The following is a 26268-nucleotide window of genomic DNA, read 5'->3' on the forward strand; positions in this document are numbered from 1 at the left end:
CTGTGGCCTCGTTTGCCCTTAATGGATTAAAAGTGTCTGTGGGCTGGGTGCGGTGGCTCACCCCCATAATCCCAGCACTTTGGGAGGCCGAGGCAGGCGGAACACTTGAGGTCAGGAGTCCGAGACCAACCTGGCCAACATGGTTCTCTACTAAAAATACAAAAAATTAGCTGGGCATGGTAGCAGGCACCTGTAATCCCAGCTACTCAGGAGGCTGAAGAAGGAGACTCATTTGAACCCACAGTGGGGAGGTTGCAGTGAGCCGAGATCATGCCACTGCACTACAGCCTGGGTGACAGAGCCAGACTCCATCTCTAAATAAATAAATAAATAAAGTGTGGATCCAGAGTTCCCACCATCAGCCTCACTATAGCACAGGCACAGAGAGGGCCACAGCACCTGGGCTCTGGTGAGGAGAGTGCTCAGCTTGGCTGCATAGAGCACGTGAGGACCCGAACTTGCCCCGTCCCATCCACACACCCACTAGACCCACCTGCACCACAGAGCCAGCCCTGCCAGCCAGCTCCCACAGTTGCCTACAACCCACCATCCGGACAGGGCGCCAGCCTGACCACAGGCTTAGCCATGTGGAAAATACCTGCTCATTTCCAAAACTGGAAAATAGAGGCATAAAGCAGAAAACAGAAGTTGCCCATAGCCACAGCAACCCCCCACCACTCTGCAAAAAGCCCACCGTTCATATTTTGCCTGTTTTTAGCCTTTTATTTGCCTACATCATTTACACTCTTGAGATCATACTTGGATATAATTTACCCAAGAGCGAACGTAAGTGGATAGAGTGAAGCCTTACACAAGCGCTTGACTCAGTGAAATGGGGCCAACTTATACCTTTGCCACTTTCGGTGACTTTGCAGCTCACAGACTTGTGACACTCGGCTTCATTCATTCATTCATTCAAAAAAGGCCAGCGGAGAGTAGTGATCAGAGAGCTGACCTGTGTGCCTCCCAGGAACAGGTGGGGGTGGCCATCCCCGCGAGTGAATGTCTGAGGCACGGCTGGGAAGAGCTCCTTCCACAGGAGAGGCCTGCACTATTTGAAATGTGGTGAGGGAAAAAGGACAAAAATCGTTTGGATGTTTTACCCAAGTAATTTCTTGTCGGAAGAGAGTCTTCTGAACCAATCGTGCTTTTTTTCACCAAATGCTCTGTGTAATGCCCTTCAAAGTTTCCACCAACATTTGGAATTTTAATAGCAACCTACACTTTGTTCCGTTTCAGATTGGCCACATTGATGGAGATCCTGGTCGCAAAGGCGCATTCCCAGTGTCATTTGTGCACTTTATCTCTGACTGAATTGCTACTGAACAAAAGCATTAACAGTTATGTTCCTGTTTTGTTGTTGGTACCAAAACTCTTGCCAGATAACCAGTTTCATGAACTGTTTGTACGGTAGCCCATGTTCTCTAATGCCACTGCTCTGTTTTAAAAACTGAGGCAATTTTTACATATCAGTAATTGTTTTTATAATTTGTGGTTTTCACGAAACATTGCTATGCATTTATTAGGCAAAACTGAATTTCCCAACAGGTGAACTGAAAAGTTATTTTAACTATTATACATAATCAAGATCCTGCCTCTACGGAATTTGCTAAACCTAAAAATGTTTGCATTGATTGTATTGGAAATAAACTCTTCCTGCATTCCTTGGCCCAATTCTGGAGTGGTGATCTTTAGCACAATTATTATTTTAGATGGCCAGTCAACTGCTGCTTCAGAAGTCCATAGCCCGGCTCTGGACTTTCTCAATAAAATGCCATCAGTTCACCTTTAAAGACACGTATTACTTTGAAATCCACCCAGTGTTTAAAAAACAACTTGGAAATTTACACATTAGCATTGTACTTTCTAGCCCTAATTTGTGAGGTTGCAGCTGTCACTATATTCTGCATGTGTGTATAACCTGTTGTGAACAATCATACTTAACAAAACTACTGATGGTTTATGACAACGTAGGGTAACTACAGTTCGTTCCGTTCCAGGTTATATAAAACTGCATTTCCTGAATTTGGTTAAAAACTAAGGATGATGGATTGCAAAACAGTTCTTTTAAATTAGTTTATATGCTTTAGATGTTTCGGAATTTACCTTCTTGAACTTGCTGAATCACACAGAAAGCAACTGTACCCAGTAGAATTCTGTGGCGCAGACCACGCTGTATTAACCCATCACTTGCTGTTTCCTGCTGAGTGTACCACTGCCTTCCCTTCTAGCCCATGAGAATGTTTACTCAGTTTAGTGTCTTGTATTTATATAATACTCCAACAGGAATGGTAGTCACACTGTCTTGAAATCGAATCTGTCCATGTGTTTATAATCAAGAACATAATCAGAAATATATAGGCCCCAGATAAAAAAATACTCCCAAACATCCCAGTTTTTACTATTTAAGGCCATCATATCATTCTTAAGCTACTTGGGGTGGTAGTAGGGGGGATTAGGTTGTATATTATAAAACCAAAACTCATTAGTTTAATGAACTTGACTGTCATACCTCTATTTAGTAATTGTGAGGGTAAGATTCATAGTAGGAATATTGGACATTTTGGCTGAGAATAAAGAGGCCTGTGATGCCCACTTGGACTTTTAACACAAGTAAAGGAATAAATTGAGTGTAGGCTTGGAAAGTGGGGCAGCAGTGCTGTTGCTGCATTTGTTGTGATGGTACATTTGATTGAAGCAGCTTGTCTTTATTATGCAAGACTCTATGTGTAGAGTTTTGGTTTTTTGTTTTTTTTTTGGGCATTGTACGTTTTTTGCTGTTATAAAGGAAGACAGAACAAACTGGAATGTTTTATGATGTATAGCAATCGCTTTTTGCCTTTCAAAGTTCTGGGTAAAAATGTGTTAGATCTGTAGTTTTTTTGTTTTTGTTTTTGTTTTGTTTTTTTTTAAAGCACTACATCTGTTTTCACTAATTGTTAATTTCTGTTTGAACCCTTCATTTAATTTTCTCATAGATTTAAGTAAACAGATGTATTTTGCACAGTGCACTTATGTCTATTTTAACAATCCTCCTCCATCTGTATTTTATAGTCAGCCTTTGACCACCTGGTGCCAGCTATATAAGGAATAAAGTTGAAACTCCAGTCCCAAACTAATCTATCAGGTTCACTGGTACATAAATATCTAGGAAATATTTTTCCAGTCTACAATTTGGTGCTATTGTGCAGTAACTAATAGTACTCTTAACAGAGGAGAAATTATATTAACGTCCCTGCTAATATCCTTTCTTAGTTATTTGCTCTTTGCAAATTAAAAAAGCAACTGAGAGAAAGAAAAACATTGTAGATATCTATTTATATTTAAAGTTTATGTTTCACATACTGCAGCTGCAGGATTCTGGCATTTTGCATGCCATTCTCCATCAGATCTGGGATGATGGCTCAGAATAGGTACACAGACTAAGAGTTACTGTGTGATCTGTTAAGGGGTGGATAACATAATATGCAGCTTAGGAAGCTATTTTGAGATGTATGATATTCAGTTCATTCACCTGATTACTTTGGTTGCAGCACAACTGTATATACTGTATAACCAAAATTGATTATTTTCATTGTCCTTAATGCAGTGATTTATAACTAGAGCATGTTTAATAAGTTTACTCTTCTTGTTAACTAGTCATTTGACTGGAAAAAAATAAAATACTTTTAAATGGACATGGTTTTATTTTTAATGTTTTTAATCTTTAAAGTTTTATATATTGACAGTCCTTTAAAAAAAAAGTACACTATCATACTGTACATGAGATCCTTCACATACTACTTTTAGCATGAGCGGTAATCCTTTAAGGTTCTCTTAACTCTAAGAATTGTGGTTTGCCAGCATGTTATCTTGACCAGACACTTCTGAAAATCTACTTTGTGTGTCTTAAGTTGCCAAGGTCACTGTTGCAAACCAGCATGAATCCTGGTCTCCTGTCCACACCTCTGCCGGAGAGAGGTCCATGCCAGTGATCCCACGTCACTGGGAAGCCACTACGGAACACATGTCATCAGTCTTCCTCAGGCAGGCCTTCAGTGTTTGTCACTGAAAGGACCTCTGGGACACCTAGGCTTCTGTGACACTTAGGTTAAGCTTATTTGAACTTGAAAAAGACAAATGAAGTTTTTTTATCCCAGAAAGTAGATGACTTCATTGAGAGTTAACTCACTGTAATATGACACATTTTAATAAACAAATGATCAGCATTTTACACAATCCATCTTCTTCAGAAAACCTAGAGCAAGGGATCACTTCATTATTTGCATAACACTTCAGCACCGCAGATTGAAAACAGCTGAACTTTCAGATGAAGTTGACTTCTTGATTGCAGGATTCAAGGTTTCTCAGATGTTAATACAGAGTCAAAAGCAGTGGATAAAACCTTGCAAATGGCTTGTGCTTGTTCCTACATAACGTGAAAAGATAGAGTAAGAGCAACATTCGCTGATCTCTTCATGAACTTAATTTGGCTAGCAGAGGCACACACCTAACCCTCTTAAGACCTCTCCTAAGCAAGCTGACAACACATGCCTGCCTAGGTCAGTGGAACCCACACCATGAGCTTACCTGCACGTGGGCCCTTTGCCCTCCTTCAGAGAGGAGCAAACAGCGACTGCAGCCTGAGAAGGCTGATCACGCAGTCTAAGACGGCAACAGCTTTCGGAAATGGAGGGAGCCTTTGGCCCCTGGAGGATACGCTTTTCCTCAGCTGCTTTGTTTACCTTTTAAATCCAGGCACGAGTGAGTGCTGCCACTGGGCCTAACAGAAATGGTTCACACACCTGTGCTGTCTTGCCAGCTGGCTGACCTCCAGCCTAATATTCATTCCCTATCCCCAGGCCAGATATTCCATATATAATGGATCGTATTTCTTCAACCTTCAAAAACAACAGTAGTCCCTGGGTTTTGCGACGACCACTAAGCAGCTAACCAAAGTAACAAAGTCTCACCAGGCTGTTGCACTGATAAACCCACAGGCTGTATTCTTCATTGCTTGCATCTGTGGTCTTCAGAGCCAGTAAGCTTTTTCCCGCCCCGAGACCATCATCGTAACACACCATCCGGATTATTAAGTAGAGAGCATGCCTGTGCAAAACATCCTGCAGAAGTCAGGAAAGATTCCGAGAGATCAGGACTCACATGTTTGTCAGTCCTAATGACACACCCTCCCAGGCAGAGTGAGGCTTGAAACAGCATATCCATAGGTTTCTCACCCCAAGGGATGTTCCTGTATGCTCAGTCTTGGGCAATTTGCCTTCAGGATCACGCCTTTTTAAATCCCAGCAAGACAGGAGTGGAGTGATCTAAACTGACTATCCCAGTGTCTGTGCCCACCTTCCAAGCTGACAGCTACTCTTAATTGATGAGGGGCCCTTGGTTGAAAATGCATCCGGAGGCATCTGTGTGAGTTTGGGGGTCGGGGACAGGTTGCATGGACCCTTCCAACACAGGAGAGAAAAGGAGGCCCCTATTCACCCTAAGAAATTGGTCACGTTTAAGACCAACTGCCAGGACTGTTTACAAACCAATCACTGCAAACAGGAGTGGCCCTAATTAGAAGGGGGCTCTTAATGGCCTGAATTCCCTGTTATCTAAAACATAATTTTCTTAATAAATTATATTACTTACATATTGATCTGATGTTGATACTTTTATGCCATACTTGGAAACTCCCATAATAAATTCTTCCTCTGGAGGAACAAAAGGCAACTTTCCGTCTTGCTTTAAAGTAAAAATAAAGTATATGATAAAGATTAAAATTACATTAGAGTCTTATTTCTGACTACTCGAGTATCTGGCCATCACAAGCCCAAACCCTTTAAAGAATGTGGGGTACAGAGCCAGGCAAGAGTTTCCACAGAGGCAGAAGACACATTTCCCCCCATTTAAAAAAAGTTTATTTCTGAGACAGAGTCTCACTCTGTCGCCCAGGCTGTAGTGCAGTGGCATGATCTCAGCTTGGTGCAACCTCTGCCTCCTGGGTTCAAGTGAGCACATCTGGCTAGTTTTTGTATTTTTAGTACAGATGGATTGTATTTCATCACGTTGGCCAGGCTGGTCGTGAACTCCTGACCTCAAGTGATCCGCCCACCACAGCCTCCCAAAATGCTGGGATTACAGGCATGAGCCACCGTGTGGGCCATTAATTTATTTTTAAATACAGATGGTACTGCCTTAGGCTGGTCTTGAACACTTCTTGGCCTCAGGTAACTCTCCCAAGTTGGTCTCCCAAAGTGCTGGCATTACAGGCATGAGCCACTGTGCCCAGCCCCATTTTTACTGCCCACAACTCTGAGCAAAATTCACATCCATCCCTTTCATGCATATTGTCTGTCTTGGTGTTAATCCTAATTACAAACTGAGCTGCCTCTCACAGATCCTGCTGAGGTTAAAATATCTACATTAGAAAAATTAAGGTCTTCACTTCCATAGCGTGGACCAGTGTTAGCACGTGGGATGATCAGGAAGCAGAGCCCACATACCCTGCCCAGATGGGAAGGCGTGTCTGGTGACCCCAGGCCTCAGGGCTTCGGGCTGGCAAGTGCTGCTGATGAGCAGTTACTCCACTCACAAAAACATGAATCGGAGTTTTGAGCTACTCAGAAACGGCAGATAATCCCTGACGGCTTCCCTACTGGAAGATCCAGTCTCAGCTCCCAGACCGGAATACCACCTATTTCGTCTTCCCTAACATAAGACACTGTTGGCAACCTATGGATGTTCCATACTGTAAATGGTTTTGAGGAACCACTTGCTCACATTAAAGAAATCATAGTAAATAAGTTGCATCCACAATGTCACAGTACCCTCTTCCCAACTGCTTCCCACAGTAGGTTTAAAGCAATTCCAAGAATCACGGTATGGGATAACAGTCATGCTACTGTCAATACTGGAATTTTAGCAAGCAAAAATTCTATGGTGATATGAGAAATTGAGCAGTCCTTATAGGAATGAAAATAATGCTGGTGTATTTTTGAGAGGAAAATAATTGATCCTTCAGTACAACACTCAAACCGGTTATTGCTTTTATGGTAAGACCACACTGAACATTGCGGCTCGTTCTTGGAAACTACAACTTCAAGCGAAACCATGCATATAACAAAACCATTTTTTTTTCTCTTCAGCATCATAAAACATTGTAACAAAATGACCTTGAAAAACGAGATACCGGAGGAACTAATCTAGATGGTTTTCCAAGAACCAATCAACGAGGTTACCAGAGGACTTAATGTAGTTTGTTGGAATGACTTTACATTTCCAACAAATGCTGGATAATAATTTCACTCGTCCAGACTACCACGAGTTCTTTTTTTCTTGAGACGGAGTTTCGCTCTTGTCACCCAGGCTGGAGTGCAGTGGCGCGATCTCGGCTCACTGCAACCTCCGCCTCCCAGGTTCAAGCAATTCTCGTGCCTCAAGTCTCCCGAGTAGCTGGGATTACAGGCACGCGCCACCACGCCCAGCTTATTTTTTTGTATTTTTAGTAGAGATGGAGTTTCACCGTGTTAGGCAGGATGGTCTCGATCTCCTGACCTCGTGATCCGCCCACCTCAGCCTCCCAAAGTGCTGGAATTACAGACCTGAGCCACCGTGCCCAGCCCGAGTTCTCCCTTAAATGGCAATTTAGATTCACTGATGTTGTCCTTCAGACATAAGTATCTTCCTTTACTTTCATAAAGATATGAAACTTCATTTCAGATTTTGTGAGACGGTCTCACTGTTTTGTCACCCAGGCTGGAGTGCAGTGATAGAATGATGGCTCACTGCAACCCTGACCTCCTGGGCTCAAGGAATCCCCCTGCCTTGGCCTTCTGAGTATCTGGGACTACCAGTGCATAACACCACACTCAGCTGAATTTTTTAGATGTTTTGTAGGGACGGGGTCTTGCCCAGGTGGGTGTTTTTTTTGTTTGAGACAGTCTCACTATGTCACCCAGGGCTAGAGTGCAGTGGCACAATCTTGGCTCACTGCAGCCTCTGCCTCCTGAGTTCAAGCAAGCAGTTCAACCTCAGCCTCCGGATTAGCTGGGATTATAGGCGTGCACCACCACGCCCTGCTGATTTTTGTATTTTTAGTAGAGATGGGGTTTTTGCCATATTGGCCAGGCTGGTCCTGAACTCTTGGCCTCAAGTGATCTGCCCGCCTTGGCCTCCCAACGTACAGGCATGAGCCACTGCACTCAACAATTTAAAATTTTTTTTTTGTAGAAACGAGGTCTCACTGTGTTGCCCAGGCTGGTTTTGAACTCCTGGGTTCAGGTGATCTCCCCACTCTGCCTCCCAAATGCTGGGATTACAGGCGTGAGCCACCATGCCCTGCCACGTTATATTTCATATTCTCATTCTCCATGATTTAAGAGATTACACATTCTTCAGATTAACACTCTCTGAAGTTAAGGAATCTTTTTATTGCAGTAATATCCCTCTTTTAATGCGCACATAAAAATGTAATTTCGTTTTCTAGAAACTCCAGAAACAATTTACTTTCTTTTTTTCTCTCATTACCGAATTCACTAAGTCTTTTGGCTCATGCACTTCCACCACTGGCAAGGGTACAGATTTTATAAAATTTCATGCTTATATAGTTTACACCTTATACTTTTGATTTAATTTTCCTTCTTAATTTTCCTTCATGATGATTATTTTTTATCGTCTTGATTTTATCTTTTTGAAACTCACTCATCTCAATTCTTGTTAGAAACCTTGCATGAATAAACAGATATGTTAGGTCGACATCATTATGAATTAGATTATTCAGAGACAAAACTGGTCTGATGGTGGTACGGTGAGGTTGTGCCAGATTATTTTAAAAGAAGAACCTAAGGAATATAACCAGTCACCACAATACCACAATCAGCTCCTCATTTAAATAGGATTGATCAGCCCCATAAAGAAAGTATTAATAGGCCAGGCACAGTGGCTCAGGCCTGTAATCCCAGCATTTTCGGAGGCAGAGGCAGGTGGATCACTTGAGGTCAGGGGTTCACAACCAGCTTGGGCAACACAGTGAAACCCCATCTGTACTAAAATAGGAAAAATTAGCCGGGTGTGGCAGCACGCGCCTGTAGTCCCAGCTACTCAGGAAGCTGAGGCAGGAGAATCGCTCGAACCCGGGAGGTGGAGGTTGCAGTGGGGCGAGATCACGCCACTGCACTCCAGCCTGGGTGACAGAGCAAGACTGTCTCAAAAAAAAAAAAAAAAAAAAGGATTGGCCAGGTGTGGTGGCTCACGCCTGTAATCCCAACACTTTGGGAGGCCGAGGCGGGTGAATCACAAGGGCAGGAGTTCGAGATGAGCCTGACCAACATGGTGAAACCCCATCTCTGCTAAAAATACAAAAATCAGCCAGGCATGGTGGCCAGCGCCTATAATCCCAGCTACTCAGGTGGCTGAGGTGGGAGAATCTCTTGAACCTGGGAGGCGGAGGTTGCAATGAGCTGAGATCGCACCACTGCACTCCAGCCTGGGCAACAGAGCAAGACTCCATCTCAAAAAAAAAAAAAAAAATTAAAAAGTACTGTGGGCCGGCCGCAGTGCCTCACGCCTACAATCCCAGCGCTTTGGGAAGCCGAGGTGGGCAGATCACCTGAGGTCGGGAGTTCAAGACCAGCCTGACCGACATGGAGAAACCCTGTCTCTACTAAAAGTACAAAATTAGCTGGGCATGGTGACGGGCGCCTGTAATCCCAACTACTTGGGAGGCTGAGGCAGGAGAATTGCTTGAACCCGGGAGGCAGAGATTGCAGTGAGCCAAGATCATGCCATTGCACTCCAGCCTGGGCAACAAAAGCGAAACTCCGTCTCAAAAAAAAAAAAAAAAAAAAAGTACCGTGTTGGAAGGAAGGAACGGCGCCCGTGTTCCTACGCAGCTCAGCGCTCACGCACATGTGCAGTGGTGATGCGGGGGCTTCCAGTCCAGAGCAAGTGGAGCGGCACCCAGTGGACCCGAGGAGTGAGCCTTTGCCCCAAAGCCACGAGCTGGCTCCCCAGACTCTCAGAATCAGAGAGTTAAGGAATTTTTTTTTTTTTTTTTTACCTGGGCAACGTCTATATAATTTATCAGGTCTAATGGCCCTTCAAGGCCTTTTCCCTCAGAGAGTTTCAGTTTCTCAATGGCACCAACATATTTTATTCGAAATTCTGCGCAGGTATCTGAATTATTGTTGCTTTGTCCTAAAGATGAAAGAAAAGTGGTAAGACTTCAGAAGAAATATCTGCATTACAGGGTATCCTCAGTCCCTTCCCAAATAAAAACCAGACAGTCATTAGAACACAACCACTAATTACAAATTTTATAATGCAAAATATTTGTATATAATGGGGAAGAACTTAAAATTTCACTAACCCTTTATGACTCATGGTATACTAAATATAATATACAAAGGTCTCAATAATAGGAATAAATATTAACCTTCCCTTCAAAACAAACAGTAAAGAAAAGGTTACTACATAATGATTACCTTTTTGATGCATGATATTTGTTTTTGGTTCTTTCTCCCTCTTCACCATTTTTTTTCCCCTGTAGAGACAGGGTCTCACTACATTGCCCAGGCTGGTCTTAAACTCCTGGGCTCAAGCGATCCTCCCACCTTGGCCTCCCAAAGTGCTGGAATTACAGGCATGATCCACCGTGCCTGGCCTACCATGTTAGCTTTCTTTCCTCATTCAGGAAGCCTACTCTTCCTCTACCATTCCATCAGAAAAGACCACATAGTTTTTCTTTGTAATGTCGATGGAATAATGCCAGGCAGGAAGTCTTAACCTAACAGCAACGGTTGAAGAGTTGTGTGTGCCACAAAATCTAGCCAATACAAAAACTACTACAAACGACTTATAATCTCAACCATATTAAGGAAATACTATATGATTACTTTTAGGTTATGTAATAAAAAGATGCCCACAACTTTAATAATTTTAAAGGCATTTGGCAGTAAAGACAATGGACTTAATGCTCCAACATTCTCTGTTACAGATTCACTAGGACAATTCCTGAGAGAAAAAGAGGAATTTGGACAAGAAAATGAATATATTTCCAGTTAGCCACCAGCTACTTAGGGAGCTTGGGTTAGAAGTCACCTCTTGATTTCTTTTCTTTTTTTTTTTGAGACGGAGTCTCGCTCTGTCGCCCAGGCTGGAGTGCAGTGGTGTGATTCGCAGCTCACTGCAACCTCCACCTCTGGGTTCAAGCAATTCTCCTGCCTCAGCCTCCCGAGTAGCTGGGATTACAAGCATGCGCCACCACGCCCAGCTAATTTTTTGTATTTTTAGTAGAGACGGGGTTTCACCATGTTGGCCAGGCTAGTCTCAAACTCCTGACCTCAGGTGATCCACCTGCCTTGGCCTCCCAAAGTGCTGGGATTATAGGCGTGAGCCAACACGCCCAGCCTGTTTCTAAGGATCTACTAATTTTGGGCAGCTGCATAAATATCTACAAGGGTCTGGGCCAGATCCTCCCCTTAATTACTTGTGTTGGTGGTGGTCATGAGCTGGTGAATCTCTGGGTTCCTTGGGGTAAATGAATGGCTCCTTAGCCCTTTAATCACCAAGATATTTGCCCTATTCCCCATAGACAACGTAAGTCCAATGGAATTCACCTTCTGCCACCCCATTTCTTTTAATTTTTGTGGGTACATAGTAGGTGTATGTATTTATTGCCACCTCATTTCTTTAAAAACTATTTTGAAACTTCCAGGTTGCCCATGTGCCTGTGCCAATCTCCAAAGGCTATGTGGTTCCCCAATCACACCACACCCTCAGCCCATGTCCCACCAAATCTGGGTCCACTTCTAAACTCTTGTCAAAAGTGGCAAAGGAGAGGAAGAAAGCCACAAATACTGAAGAACTCGCGCTACCCCAGTAAAACCACAAGAACATCAGTGAAAAGCACAGACAATCAATGATCCAACCCTTTTCTGTACCTGAGCTTTTGGTGGAATCTGTGTCGAGGCTGGCCACCGTGCTGGATCGTGAAAGGCCCCCAAGGCTAGAATCTACAGACTGAGAAACAGAAAAACAAGTAAAAAACCTCCACAGAAGCAGCCGTGTCTTCTCTGAAGTCCTCTAACCCATTCAAATTATTTATTAGAGTTGAGCTGACATATACGAAATCATGCCAATTATTCAGGCATATCGACTGTGACAGATTTTTCTTAAGACAAATTCTGCAACAAACTTCAAAAAAAAAAAAATCACATAATCCCAACTGTTCGTTCGTCCCACGACATAATATTGGATAAACGTGGTGGCAATATTCTTAGTCTAAATCGAAGCCATTACCACCACCTCCTTACAAGATGCCTTCTAAGAATATTCTTGTGAACATCTCGCCTTGCTTTCACATTAGTTCCACTGAACCCAAAACAAACCCTGTGCAGAAAGCCAGGCAAGGACCATGATCCCTGCTTAATAAACGAGGAAGGAGACAGAGACGTTTAGTGACTTATCCAAGGTAACATCTAGTAAATGGCTCCGATCTCAAACCTAGGTCTCTTAATTCTAGGTCTCCGGTCCAGTGCTTCTGCAATTATTCCAACTCATGTCTGGCCTGCAGCAGGAATTCAGGGGCTAACTGGCAGAGAAGAGTAGACTATCATGTGAACTGTCACAAAAAAAAAACACAACTGTTGAGCAAAATAGAATCATATGTAAAGGGAGTTTGTTCCTCAGAGCTATATTCCCAATTTCTTTAGAAATAATATTCTGTGGCCGGGCGTGGTGGCTGACACCTGTAATCCCAGTACTTTGGGAGGCTGAGGCGGGTGGATCACCTGAGGACAGGAGTTCGAAACCAGCCTGGCCAACGTGGTGAAACCCCGTCTCTACTAAAAAAAAAAAATACAGCTGGGCATGGTGGCTCACACCTGTAATCCCAGCACTTTGGGAGGCTGAGGCGTGTGGATCACCTGAGGTCAGGAGTTCGAGACCAGCCTGGCCCACATGGTAAAACCCCGTCTCTAACCAAAAATACAAAACTTAGCTGGGTATGGTGGCGGGTGCTTATAATCCCAGCTACTCAGGAGGCTGAGGCATGAGAATCGCTTGAACCTGGGAGTCAGAGGTTTCAGTGAGCTGAGATCACGCCACTGCACTCCAGCTTGGGCAACAAGAGCGAAACTCCGTCTCAAAACAAACAACAACAACAAAACACAATACAAAAATTAGCCAGGCGTGGTGGCACATGCCTATAGTCCCAGCTACTTGGCAGGCTGAGGCAGGAAAATTGCTTGAACCCAGAGGCAGAGGTTGCAGTGAGCCGAGATCACGCCACTGCACTCCAGCCTGGGCGACAGAGCGAGGCTCCGTCTCCAAAAATAAAAATAAAACAAGACATTGGGCCACACAGGTGAGATTCCCCTGCGGAGTCCTCACGCTTAAGGCTGAGGAAGTGGCAGTAGGGAGGTTCTGTGTTGACCAGTTCCAGGAGTTCAAAAACTTCCAAGAACATGGTTCGCTTCCCCATTCTACGGCTGCACAGGACTCCTACAATGTCAGGTTTCTGTGCTTCTGGTTACAACGCCACCCACCAGCTCCGCCACGCCGAGATATGCCAGCTCACCCTGCCCTGACTGGAAACTGAGTGGCAGTCGTGTGTCTCTGTCTCATTCACATGTGGCTGTTATTTAACAGCATGGCATATGTGGGGCATGGGAGGCCAGCAGGCACCCAGGATGAAAAGTCTAGGGAGGCATCTCCTGAGGGGGCCTTGTGCGACCCTGTGAGACGCCTCCTTCCATGCTGTGCCTCACCCTGGTCCTGGGACTGAGTGAACACACAGCTTTAAAATTAGAGCACTCACAAGGGTGGAAAATCATGAAGAGGCTGTTCAGACCGGACTCGGCCTCCAGCTTCCTGCCTGTGCCTGGGATGTCTAACTCCCTTCCTCATTTATGCCTATTTGACCTGTATTCCTCATTTATGCCTATTTGACCCATATATTTTAAGGTCTCATTCACTAACCGCTTTTTTCAGGAAGACTTCTGTGATGGTTAATTTTATATATCAACTTCTCTGGGCTAAGTACCCAGATATTTGGTCAAATACAAGTCAAGACATTGCCGTGAAGGTGTTTCTTTAAATGAGATTAACGTCTACCCCAGCAGACACGGAGCACAGCAGAGGACCCTCCACAGTGTGGGTGGGCCTCATCCAAGCAGGTGAAGGCCTTAAAGGAAAAAGACTCAGGCTCCCGAGGAGGAGAGTCTGCCTCCAGCTGCCTCCAGGCTGCCTTTGGGCTCAAGCTGCCACTTCCACTCCCAGGGGTCTCCAGCCCGCCCGCCCTGCAGATTGCGGACTTGCAGCCCCCACGGTCACATCAGCCAATTCTTCAAAATAAACCTTGAAAATACAACAAAATCTCTCTCTAGGATAGAAACACATCCTACTGGTTCTCTGGAGAACTCCAACTAATACAACTTCCTCCACAACTTTAGGCCTATCATCTCCCCAGTCTCGGAATCCCCGAAGCAGTATTTGTCATTACCTCACACACCTTCGTGTTCTCTGAATTATTCACTGTCTCTGGGTATCAATCATGTCTCAAGTGGTATCTGGCATCCAGGCAGAAACACCTGGAGTGAATCACTTTTTCTGCCTCCCACAGCACCTGCTATCTTAAGGCTTTAAGCTTTGGTGACTCTTTTCCGCATACGCCACAAGCCATCATCATCCATCCACAGGTCCCATGAGTGCCCGCCTGGAACTCTCTGCAGAACCTGAGGTCTTAGCACTTCCTTCACACCCCGTCCAAGCCCCCATCATCTCTCAGGTTCTTACCACATCCTCCCCAGCAGTCTCTGCTCCTGCCCTTGCCCTGCTCATAGTGGCCAAAGTGACCCCCAACAAAACTTACGTAAGATTCTGTCACTCCCTGGCCCCAGGTGCCCCCGCTTTACTTCTCAGAGTAAAATCCCAGGTCTTCACAACACCTGCACCTGCCCTGCCCAGGCCACGCTGGTCTCCCTGCTGCCCCCTAAACACACAGGCTCGCTCCTCCCATGAGCCTTTGCTCTCTCCTCTCCCTGAACCACGATCCTTCCAGATCTTATCATGGCCCCACTTCTCCTCTAGGCCCCTGCTCAAATGCCACCAAGAAAACAAGGCCTTTTCTCGGGAGGAGGAGCAGCAAAAAAAATAAATAAAATAAGACCTTCTCTTTTCTTTGAGACAGAATCTTGCTCTGTCGCCCAGGCTGGAGTCCAGTGGTGTGATCTTGGCTCACCGCAACCTTCGCCTCCTGGTTCAAGCAATTCTCCTGTCTTGGCCTCCCGAGTAGCTGGGACTACAGGTGTGTGCCACCACGCCCAGTTAATTTTTGTATTTTTAGTAGAGATGGGGTTTCACCATTTTGGCCAGGTTGGTCTCAAACTCCTGACCTCAGGTGATCTGCCCACCTTGGCTCCCAAAGGCATGGGCCACTGTGCCCGGCCTGAAAATAAGACCTTTTCTACCAGACTGTTGAACACTGCCCCTCTCCCAATCTCCCACCCCGTCCATTCCTGTAGTTTCTTCCTCCCGTGTTAGTTTCCACCATCTGAAACTCTCTATTTTACTTATTTCTTCAGTATTTTCTGCCCCATCTGAAATGGAAGCTCTGGGGCCAGGGATTTTTTCCCTCCCCCTAACCACTCTATTTTATGCCCCTTAAACAGAGTTTGGCATACAGCCGTGCTCAGTAAATACTCGGTGAATGAATGAGTGTTCACGTGCCATTGTCCAGGAGGTAGAAATAAAAATGCTATTCTTCTAAACACCAACAAAATTGGTGTCAAAAACCTAGAACAAATATAATGCAGCTATCTTTGTACTCTTATATTGAAAAATATCTGTCAGTCAAAAAGAAATCACTTCATTCTTTGAGACAAAAGTTGCCAGTTGAATAGCTCCTCAAAGGTTTGTTCGGCATGAACTAAATCCATGCTTACCTTCCAACAGCATTCGAACTCTCTAGTATGCAGGTATCTGCCAATCTCACTCTTAAGTGAAACTAATTATGCACAACCACAAGCCCTAGAATTCAAGAGGTCCAGCCCCTTAATGCCTGCAATTTCTATCATTTCAAAATTTTTTAAATCAGTGCTTATTTCAACGAGAGCAAGCTAGATGGGTCATGTCCCATCTAGTTTAATGGATTTAAGAATTTCAGAAAACCTACCAAAACAGATAAAATGAAGCTAAGCATAGAATGCATCTCTAGTGCAAAAAGTAAATGTAAAAACACACCTAGTTTGAAGATTATCAGGAGGTCTGCCCATGGTCAGTATCCTCCATACAATATCAGCTAGAAGAAACAAAACTCTCCCTGCTTTATGACTCTGTTCCAAATTCCATTTCCCTACCTTGCTCTTAGTACTGATTTCGCTACTTTGGGAACTGCTACTACTGTGTCGTTTTTTGCCTTTGCGAAACATTTTTCACCACCATTTCTTGATCCAGAGAAGATCCCCTGAAAAAACAAATATTGGTGACAGTTACATCGGGAAAAGCAACTTTTTTTTTTTTTTTTTTAAGAGACAGAGTCTTGCTCTTACTCAGGTTGGAGTGCAGTGGCACAAACATGGCTCTCTGCAGTCTCAACCTCCTGGGATCAAGTGATCCTCCCACCTCAGCCTCCCCGAGTCGCTGGGACTACAGGCATGTGCCACTATACTCAGCTAATTTCATTTTTTGTAGAGACAGGATCTTGCCATGTTGGCCAGGCTGGTCTCAAACTCCTGCTCTCAGGTGATCCTCCCCCCTTGGCCTCCCAAAGTGCTGGGATTACAGGTGTGAGCCACCATGTCCAGCCAGGAAAAGCAACTTTGATATTGGTTACAGCTACATCAGGAAATGCAACATTAAATCACTTTATGCATAATAGAAATAAAAATCATCAATTCCTTCCAGTTCCATGGGTGTGTTCCTTTTCTATAAAACATAAAACCTTTCCCTTGGATACTATTCCTTTTCATTCTTTCCTATTAAATTACAAAAAATTAACCCAATAAGCAAAAAAAGGCAGAAACCTTGGCCTAGAGGTGTGAAAAGCACTTTTCTCAAGTATTAGACATGTCGCCTAGTTCTCAAAATTTCAAGGGCCTTACTTCTCTTCAATGGATTCAAGATTTTAGCAAAATATGCTGTGACACATTGGATTTTCAGCCGAGATACTGAGATTCAGTAAGCCTCTCAGCTTCACATTCTATACTTGGTAGGGTTAAGATATATACACCTCTCAGAAATGTGCATTTGTCTGGAAGTTTTGAAATGCCTTTAAGTAACAGCTGACACAAAGACCTTCCTAGGTGCCAGCGCCTCACCCCCCTCTCTACTAAGGGCAGCTAAGGAGATGACCTTGCTTCCCAGAGTCTATGTTACACATTTCTTTTTTTGAAATTAATAAATAATGCCTTGGAAACTAAGATTCATCCTTGCCGATTGCATAGGAGAGCATAGATTATACTTGGCACATTAACTAACCTATACGAAGCTGCATAGCTCACAGAACTCCCGGGACAGTTACACTGTCACAGCCTCATGATAACCTTGTGACATATTCATTTGCTCTATTGATGCTTTTTAAGGGCAAACCATATGCTACACACTCTGCAGGGCTCTAACCCTCAAGGGGCTCGCAGAAGGTGGGCTGTAATCTGCCTTTTACAGATGAGGGAACTGTGACATGTCTTTCAAGAGGATTTATGAGTAAGATAACCTGACCAATTTTTACCAAAAACTGTGTTCTCCAGAGGGAACAAGAAAATCTGCTTGCTATAGAATTGAACACTATTTGACCGTCTTCAAGGTCCCACATACAGCGGTCTGCACAGAGAGTTTCCTTTCATTCTGACCTGGGCGATGCTTTTCAGAGAAACAATGCACCTGATGAAGGAAAAAGAATGAGTGACTCCCTGCTGCAACCCAGAGATTCTCTGTATTTGGAGACCCCACTCTAAGCCCACTTACTAGGGGATGACATTAGGCCACTTGCCCGAGTCTGACCCCTGAGTCCAAGCTTTTTAATCAGCCTCATCATCAGATTTATTTCTATGTTTTTGCTGTGGGGTATCAGGAAAATCTGATTTAGTCATTCATTTCTGGATAGTCAGTGAGCACCTACCAAATGCCAGGGACGCATCAGTGAACCAAACGAAGCCCCTGACCTCAAGGAGCCTGTTCTCAGCGGGAGGAGACATACCAACAAGAAAAACACACATAAAACATGTTATTAGGAAACAACTGCTATGAGGAAAACTAAGAGAAGTTAAGGAGACACAGACGGAAGGAAGGAAGGGGTGGGTATTCCAGAAAAAGATGCTCTAGATCTTTTTCTGAATGAAGTGAGGGCAGCCATAAATAGCCTGGAGGCAATGCTGTGCAGCTGGAGACGGCGCCCAAGGGAATAGTCAAGGCTGTCTGGGAGCAGGACAGCAATGGGCCCAGACAAAGTGCCACAGAAGGCCAGGCAGGCTGTGATAACAGTGGACTTTAAGAGGAAGACTCTAAAGGTTTTTTTATTTATTTTTTGCTTATCTGCTGTGATCTTCCGGAATGGAGACTTTTAAAAAGCAGTTTAGCGACACAATTAGGTGTCTTCTGTTTTTTAAACAACGACCCTGGCTGCCAGGCAGGGAACTAACTCCATAGGATAAGAGTAAAAAGAGAGAGATGCGTTGGAAGACGACTGCGGGTGATTGCTGCAAAGGAGAACCTTACCAGCACAGGACACTAGTCAGTGAGAGACGGCAGGAGAGCCTTATTCCAAGGCCTGCACAAAACGAGGTTAATGTAGCAGCATAAAGTGCCATGTTAATGGCGCTGATGGGTTAAAATGTTGATGTATATAACGTATTTAAGCATCAGATACTTCAGTATATATAAATACATATTTACATAAAGGTAACAATTTTAAATATGATTTAAATTTTAAATCAAAACATTTTAAAAACAAAATGTGATTCTACTGTTAGTGCAATCCTGAAGTGTCTCCTCAAATCCCTTGATATGAAAATCATGACACCACAATGCCTCAGCAACTCCTTAAGGCTTTCTTTTCATCATCAACCCGGGGGCTTAGGAAAAAGCAGCATTTATTAAAGTCTTTGATATCTGCTGCAATTCTGATGCATGTTCTCAAGCAAATCATTTTTGCCTCAAAATTACTCATGCATCAAAATGAGGCCAACGATCCTGATTGGCGACTGGATGCTCCGCAGGCTCGTCAAATGCAAAGATGTCTCAAGCTGAAACCATCCTCCTCCCCTCCAGATCTGCTCCTCTCCTCTTCTCTCCCCGTTAGGAAATTCTATTATTGCTGGGGGAAGCCAGGAAATCATGAATTCCTTGCTGTCCTTCAGGCCCCATATCCAATCTGGCACCAAGACCCACTGTATACCCCACCGGAAGAGCTCTCTGAGCCAGCTCTCCACCAGGCCCCATGTCATCCTAGACCATGGGCACAGACACCATTTTTTTAGAATCTGATCAATGTGATGGATACTCACCCTACAAAAATACACATCCATACAAAATTTGGCATGAATTTAAGGAATTCACAAACCCAAGGATATTGCGTGGGTAAGGGACCTTGTCCTACTGGATTCCCTAACACTTTAAATCCACCCCACACTGCAGCCAAAACGATTAAAATGATTTCTTTCAAACATAAATCTAATGCCACTAGCCTGCTGAAAATCTTTCACTGGTTCTCCAAAGTCAGAGATCAAAGTCAATGTTCTTCAGCAGGACACGCCAGGTCCTCCAGGACGCAGCTCCTAACCACCTTTCCACTTCCATCCTCCACAACCCGGGCACAGTTAATTGATCTCAGCAAGGCAAAGCTGCTCGTGGTTCTCAGAGCGATGCTCCAGTCGCCCCTGCTTTGCAGCGCCCGGGACACCCTTCACCTTTCAGGCACTTGGCTACCTCTTACCTTTCAAGGCCCCTTTCAGGCTGCAGGCCTTCCTGGGATCTCAAGGCTGGGCTCAGGGACCCACAGCTTCAGTGTACCCCTGATCACAGCGCCACGATCTGCTGTGGTCTCTGATCTCACTCTCCCAGCTGCACGCTGGTCAAAGGCGGAGCTCAGGGACTCCTCTCTGCACAGCCAGGGCGCCTGGCAGGGGACGCGCTTACTGAAGCCGAGAACTTTCTGGGGTGTCTGTGACACCCCAACAGCAATTCCCAAGTACCAAACGCCTACCACGTGCCATGCACGGTGCTAGGTGCACAGATCCCTCTCACCCTCCCTGACCAGCAAGCCTGAAGGATAACAGCCCCTTTCAAACGAGGATGCCAAAGCGCCCGAAGAGTCAGTGACCTGCCCAGGGTCACCAGGGTAAGGACGGATGGGGCCAAGCTCAGGGCCTAGGGAGAGCCGGCTCCAAAGTTCCTCCCAGACGCCAGCCTGCTTGGCACCTGTCTGTCACCGTGATGGAGCACCTTCCACCTGCTGGGTGCGGAGGATGTGACAGCGAAGGGGACAGACAACCCCGACCCTGAGAGGCGGGAGGCGGCCGAAACGAGGCAGAGGAAGAGGCAGGGAAACGGCCCGCGCTGCCCGCCTTGCCTCCACTCCCGGCTGGCAGCGGCTCCGGAAGCTACAGTCCACAACGCCCACGCCCGACCCGCGGCTCCAGGCGCCTCCACCCGCGCCCCGGGAGCGCGGACCCGCAGAGAACGCAGCCGGAGCCCAGGCATCCCTCCCCCGCCCTCCCTGCGGCCCCACCCATCCTTCCCGGCCGTCCGCGCCGCTCTCGGGGCCGTGTTCCCGTCAGGCCTCCGCGAGCTCGGCCCCGAGTGGGACGAGGGCTGGGCGCTCACCTCGCAGCCGCGGGCCCATCCTCCGGTTGCGGGCTTCGGGGTCCGCGTGGGAGCGCCGCGGCCTCCGGCACCCAGGCAGCTACTCCCGTTCCCGCTCCAGCGCCGGCTTTTCCAACGCTCCTGCCCACGTCCGCCGGGCCCCGCCTCCGAGACTAAGCGCAGGCGCAGTCCTGACGTCCCGCCCCCGGTTCCAGGACCCCGAGTGGTGGGAAGCTTCGCAAGCGACGTCCCCCAACCGGAAGTCGAGGGGAGGAGTCTAGTGCCGCGGGCTCCGGAGTGACGGAAGTTGTGCTCTTGGTGGATGGGGTTCTTCTTTCTTTATTTACCTTCCAATTTAGGAAGACCCCGGCGACCTGTTCCCCGCCCCCGCTTCGCCCTCACACTTTCGGGATGTCTGCGATTCCTGCTGAGGAGAGCGACCAGCTGCTGATCCGACCTCTGTAAGGGACCAGCGAGAGAGGGAATGAGGCCCAGGGCTGTGAGGGGTGCTAGGGATAACCGGAGACTTTGGCCTCCTCCGTCGCCCGCGCTCCCACCGTCCCCGGCAGCCTGCCTTTGGTCCGCGCTTGCGGGCCAGGCTTCTCAGGCTCGAGGGGTTGGAGGACCACTGATTGGAAGGGGCCTGCTAGAGTGAACGGGATTTTGCTTCTTTATCAGTTTCAGGGGAGGGTATGTTGGAGTCGGAAAAAAAAAAGTTTTCCGGGGCCACCGGCCGCTTTTCGTACACGCTAAAAAGCGTTTTCACTTAGCACAAGCACGGATCTCTGCGCGTCAGGGCAAGCCGTGAGAGAGCCGGTGACGCTTATGATCGACAGGATGAGAGGAGGACCTGAATGAGGCTACAGCGGTGCAGGGAAGAATTAAGTCTGTTTCCTAACACCAGGGCTTCACATGTGCCAGAAGTTAGAAAATATTAGGGACGTGCCGTGAGTTTCGATCTTCTCAGCTCAGATCCTAGTAGAATAAGGAAGGTGTAAAGCTGGAGAGGAGAAAGTGCAGAGGTGTTAGGGACAAAAACTCAGCCCTCGACTGTCCGTAAGGAGAGTGGCCTTTCAGTGGACATGGTCCTCATCAGTCGGGAATGCTGCTGAAGGGGAGATGCAAATATAGAGAACTTGGATTCCTACAGATGAGCATTTCGAACCCACAACATGTTTATTGTTAGATGTTAGTTGGCACAACATGAATATACGCTTTCCAAAAGGTAGAAAGTATCTCCTTTACACATTCGTTCAGTAAGGCTTCATTGAGCACCTGCTTGGGACATAGTCCGTTTCCTTCTGCTTAGATCACACCTGTCATGTCTTCCTGTGATGAGCAAACACTGTCGCTTGATCTGCTAACTCAATTCTTTAGCAAGTGTCAAGTGTCAAGCACCACACGTGGGGATACAGATGCAAAGGAGGGCCCAGTTAATTGCTCTCGCCCTTATGGAGAGAATTACAGTGCACAGTGGGAAGTATTGGAGAGATACTTTGGTATAATAGGAGACCATTACTTTGAAGTCAGACCTGAAGTCCGTTATCTACTTGACCACTTAGTAGGACAACAACCTCACTAAACCTGTTTTCTCATGTGGAAATAAGATAAAACTTGAAGAGTAAAGATCGCGGTAGGTGCTTTGTAAATAATAGCTAATCTAAGAGGGCAGGTAGGCATTGCACTGAGCACTGTGAAAGTATGGAAAAGGGATTTCTGACAGATTGAGGAAAAAAGGATACCTCATGCATCCTGAAAAATGTGATGCTTGAGCTGAGTCCTAAAGAATGAGTAGGAGTTGAAGACTGGGGGGCCCAGGGTGTTCTAGGCAGTGGAAGTGGCACATGTGAAAGTGAGAGTGGCCACAACTTGTGGCCAGATTCCTCATGGCTGTAGCTAAAGAGTTGAGTTAGCAGATGAAGCGACAGGCTCTTGAGGTCCAGTTTAGGAAGCACCTCATATACATAGGAGTTTGGACCTTTATCAGATAGTCAATTACAGGGAGCCAGCGAAGGCTGTTAAGCAAGCATGGATATTGTGAGGAATTATGTTTTAGGAAAATCACTCCTGGCAGCAGTGTAGCAGCTGAATAAAAGGATGGATTGAGTAGAGCAGGTTCAGTAAGATATCATTGAAAGATTCCAAGTCTAGGTGATCAGAGCCTGTAGTGAGTGACATGAGTGTGAGAGAGTACGCAAATGAGATCTTCAGGATTTTGTGGCTGATCAGCTGTATCTGGAAGGGTGGTTGTGGGGAGGGAAGGCAGGGCAGAGAGGATGTTAATGATGACTCGGATTCCTAAGTTTGGCAGTTGGGAAAGGGTAGTGTTCTTCACTCTAGGAGTGTAGGAAGTGGGGCAACTCTGGAGTAAATTTGGGAGTTCGGTTGTTTCATAACAGCTTTATTGAGATACAGTTTACATACCATACAACTCACAATTTATATACCATACAACTCTCAGTCGTTCTTAACATAGAGTTATACAACCATCACCCCTCTCTCATTCCAGAACATTTTCATCACTCCCAAAAGATACCTTGTATTCATTAGCAGTCATGGACAATCCCCACTACCTCTCCAGACCTTAGCAACCACTAATCTACTTCTCTACAGATTTGCCTGTTGTGGACATTTCATAGAAGTGCGATCATACAATACATAGTCTTTTGTCTCTGGCATCTTTCATTTAGCGTAATCTTTCCAAGGTTCAAAATTGAGGAGTTTTATTCATTCAATAAGTATTTTTTGTGATTTACTACATGCCAGGTACTGTAGCAATACAGCAGTGAATAAGGTGGACAATGCCTCTGTTCTTAGGAAGCTTTCATTTAGTAGCCTGAAGCAAGACATAAGTGGATACAATAACTTCATGTAGTTGTAAGTATTAAGATAACATGATGCTGGGTTGCGGCTTGCTGTGAAGGGCAAATTAGAGGAGGTAGTCAAGAGAAAGCATCTGAGAAGGTGACATTGGAACTGAGACCCAAATGATACAAAGGAGCCAACCACATCAATATCTGAAGACAAAGCATTTCAGGAAGAAAGCAGAGCAAGTAGGGGGCATGTGGTGGAAACCAGTTTGGCATATTGAATATGAAGTCCCGGGAGAGATCCTAGTAGAGATACCTAGTGTCCCGTGTATGTATTAAAGGTCTGGAATTCAGAAGAACAATCTGGGTTACGAATACGGGCTTGGAAGTCCTTAGCATGTCAGAAAGATGAGAATGAAGATTGAGAAATTGGCCAAGGAGCAAACCCTCGGAATATCAACATTTAAAGGGTGGGCAGAGGTGGCTGAATATGTGAAGGAAACAGGAAAGCCAGCAAGACAGGATGAGAGCATCACATCAGAGAAGCCAAGGGAGAGGTGCTTGAGGAAGGAGCAAGTACTCCTTACGAATGACAAAGGCTGCCAAGAGAACAAGATAGGGACTGACACCTATAGTTCCAGCTATTTGGGAGGCCGAGGCAGGAGGATCACTTGAGCCCAGGAGTTGGAGGCCAACTGGGCAACATAGGGGGACCTTGTCCCAAAAAAAAAAAAAAAAAAGACTGAAATGACTACGGAGCAGCAAGGATAGTTTCAGAAAAGTGATTAGTAAGAGCCAGAGGAGAGTGAATTGAGGAGTGAGTGGAAGGTGAGGAAGTACAGGAGGGTCCACTGCCCTAGGAGGCGGGCTGGGGAAAGAATGAAGTGGGAACTAAAGGAGATGAGAGTCAAGGGATTTTAATTTGGGGATGAACATGGCTGTAGTGTATTTCAATTTGGATTGGATGGTAAAGAGCAGACAGTGAGGAAAATGTCAATGACACAGCAGTGTTCAGTTCCTCAGAAGAATGGAGGGAGTACATAGAGTAGAATGGTGGAAAGATTCGTTGTGGGAAGAGAGGTCTGTTCTATCTATAGAGGAGAAATGGAAGGAGACAGATGTGGGCAGGTTGGTACCCTGTTGGTACATGCATTTTTAATTATTGTACCAACATGAAGTTGAGGAAATTTACAAATGGACTGTTTATTTTTTTGATGCAGAAGATGGCCCATACCTCAAGTGAAGAAGAGGATAGAGGGTTGGAAAATGTGGGAAAGGGGAGAAAGTTTGAAAATAGTTGGTATGGAAATGAGATGGAGAAAACAGCTAGGCAACATTGAGGGCCAGTTAAAGTGCAAGGCCAGGGTATCCACAATAATTAAAAACAAAAACTGATTAAAAGTGGAAGGCCAGGAGTTTATGGCAGCTCTCGTCCACAGTTGTTTGATCTTCTCTATCGACACCTGCTCGGAGGTAGGATCTCAGTTTGGGGAGAGGTCCATTGCATGTCCATCTGAATGAGTTCCTTGAGGTCAGGGTCCCTGTAAGGCATTTCCATGTCCTACGCACTTAATACAGTGCTTGGCAAATAGAAGCTGCTTAATGTTGAGTGAGTGAGTGAATTGTGAGCTAGAATGATTGGGGAAAGGCATCAAGGAAGGTGAGGGATTTGAAAAGTGAGGTGTAACTTGAAGTGTGCCTTGTGACCATTGCTAATTATGGCTGAAATTATTAATTTAAGAAGAAACAAAAATTATTTAAGTACTTAGTATAAAATATGCTGAAATAACAGAAAGTAGAAGGAAAAGCGATTGAAATTCACAGTATGAATAAGTATTTAAAATTTTTTTTTTTTTTTTTAAGACGGAGTCTCGCTCTGTCGCCCAGGCTGGAGTGCAGTGGCACGATCTCTGCTCACTGCGAGCTCCGCCTCCCGGGTTCACTCTGTTCTCCGGCCATAGCCTCCCGAGTAGCTGGGACTATAGGCGCCCACCACGATGCCTGGCTAATTTTTTGTATTTTTAGTAGACACAGGGTTTCACTGTGTTAGCCAAGATAGTCTCGATCTCCTGACCTAGTGATCTGCCCACCTCGGCTTCCCAAAGTGCTGGGATTACGAGCCACCGCGCCCAGCCATTTAAATTTAAACCATTTGGCAAATACAGATTATGATCTTAAAGAAGATGACAGTGTTGATATGCTTATGGCTTTCTACTTAAGTGCTAATTCTAAAAGTATTATTACATAATCTGCGTAACTGCTATTTTACATTTTAAATACATCATAATTTAATCCTAAAATTCAGAAAATTGAATTTAAATCAAGCCCAAACCTTTGGGCTTCTTGGATCTCTACCGCCTTCTCTCTCAATTTTAACAACTGCGAGATCCCTGGACTCCCAAGGATCAGTTTTCATCTTTTCCCACGTGGACACTGTTCTTCCCTGCCTTTGTAATTTTGTAGAACTCTCTTATGTCTCAGAATTTTTCAGTGAGGTGCTGTCGTCAGATGGGATGTAGCGCACATTGTAAAAAAGTAAGTTTATTGAACTTGGTTTTGATGTTTTTTTAAATCCTTTTTTTTTCTCCCCTTGAATGTTTACAGTGGAGCTGGGCAAGAAGTAGGAAGATCATGTATTATTCTCGAGTTCAAAGGAAGAAAAATAATGGTAATTACTATT

At 45.3% G+C, this 26268-nt stretch overlaps 3 protein-coding genes across 15 annotated transcripts in view; 2 read left to right on the forward strand and 1 right to left on the reverse strand.

The window, feature by feature from the left end:
* Window positions 1-3677, forward strand: part of LOC105486513 (ArfGAP with SH3 domain, ankyrin repeat and PH domain 2) — a 201205-nt gene extending 197528 nt beyond the window's left edge. For all 8 annotated transcript variants that reach the window (XM_011749414.2, XM_011749417.2, XM_011749412.3 and 5 more), the window contains one exon: window positions 1240-3677. In XM_011749414.2, the coding sequence (XP_011747716.1) occupies window positions 1240-1314 (75 nt within the window). In that variant the 3' untranslated portion in view covers window positions 1315-3677. The remainder of the gene's footprint in view (window positions 1-1239) is intronic.
* A 490-nt stretch (window positions 3678-4167) lies between these two features.
* On the reverse strand, window positions 4168-20935 carry LOC105486514 (integrin subunit beta 1 binding protein 1). 5 transcript variants are annotated; one of them, XM_071076214.1, is made up of 8 exons: window positions 20800-20922; window positions 17708-17859; window positions 16338-16444; window positions 11922-12000; window positions 10040-10176; window positions 5632-5724; window positions 4953-5102; window positions 4168-4408 (listed from the first exon to the last, which is right to left on the reverse strand). In XM_071076214.1, the coding sequence occupies exons 3-8, from the start codon at window positions 16407-16409 to the stop codon at window positions 4337-4339; spliced, it is 603 nt and encodes a 200-aa protein (XP_070932315.1). In that variant the 5' UTR covers window positions 16410-16444; window positions 17708-17859; window positions 20800-20922; the 3' UTR covers window positions 4168-4336. The 5 variants fall into 5 exon arrangements, with proteins under 5 accessions (XP_070932315.1, XP_070932313.1, XP_070932314.1 ...); XM_071076212.1 differs by lacking the exon at window positions 20800-20922 and adding an exon at window positions 19910-20620; XM_071076213.1 differs by lacking the exons at window positions 17708-17859; window positions 20800-20922 and adding exons at window positions 18098-18150; window positions 19910-20620.
* A 105-nt stretch (window positions 20936-21040) lies between these two features.
* The window catches only part of LOC105486570 (cleavage and polyadenylation specific factor 3), a 51885-nt gene continuing 46657 nt past the window's right edge, over window positions 21041-26268 (forward strand). Inside the window, exons 1-2 of one of the 2 annotated variants that reach the window (XM_071076207.1) lie at window positions 21041-21239; window positions 26193-26256. In XM_071076207.1, the coding sequence (XP_070932308.1) occupies window positions 21190-21239; window positions 26193-26256 (114 nt within the window). In that variant the 5' untranslated portion in view covers window positions 21041-21189. The remainder of the gene's footprint in view (window positions 21240-26192; window positions 26257-26268) is intronic. The other variant, XM_071076208.1, reaches the window with a different exon arrangement.

The sequence above is a fragment of the Macaca nemestrina genome, chromosome 13 (assembly GCF_043159975.1).
Source record: "Macaca nemestrina isolate mMacNem1 chromosome 13, mMacNem.hap1, whole genome shotgun sequence".
NCBI lineage: Eukaryota > Metazoa > Chordata > Mammalia > Primates > Cercopithecidae > Macaca > Macaca nemestrina.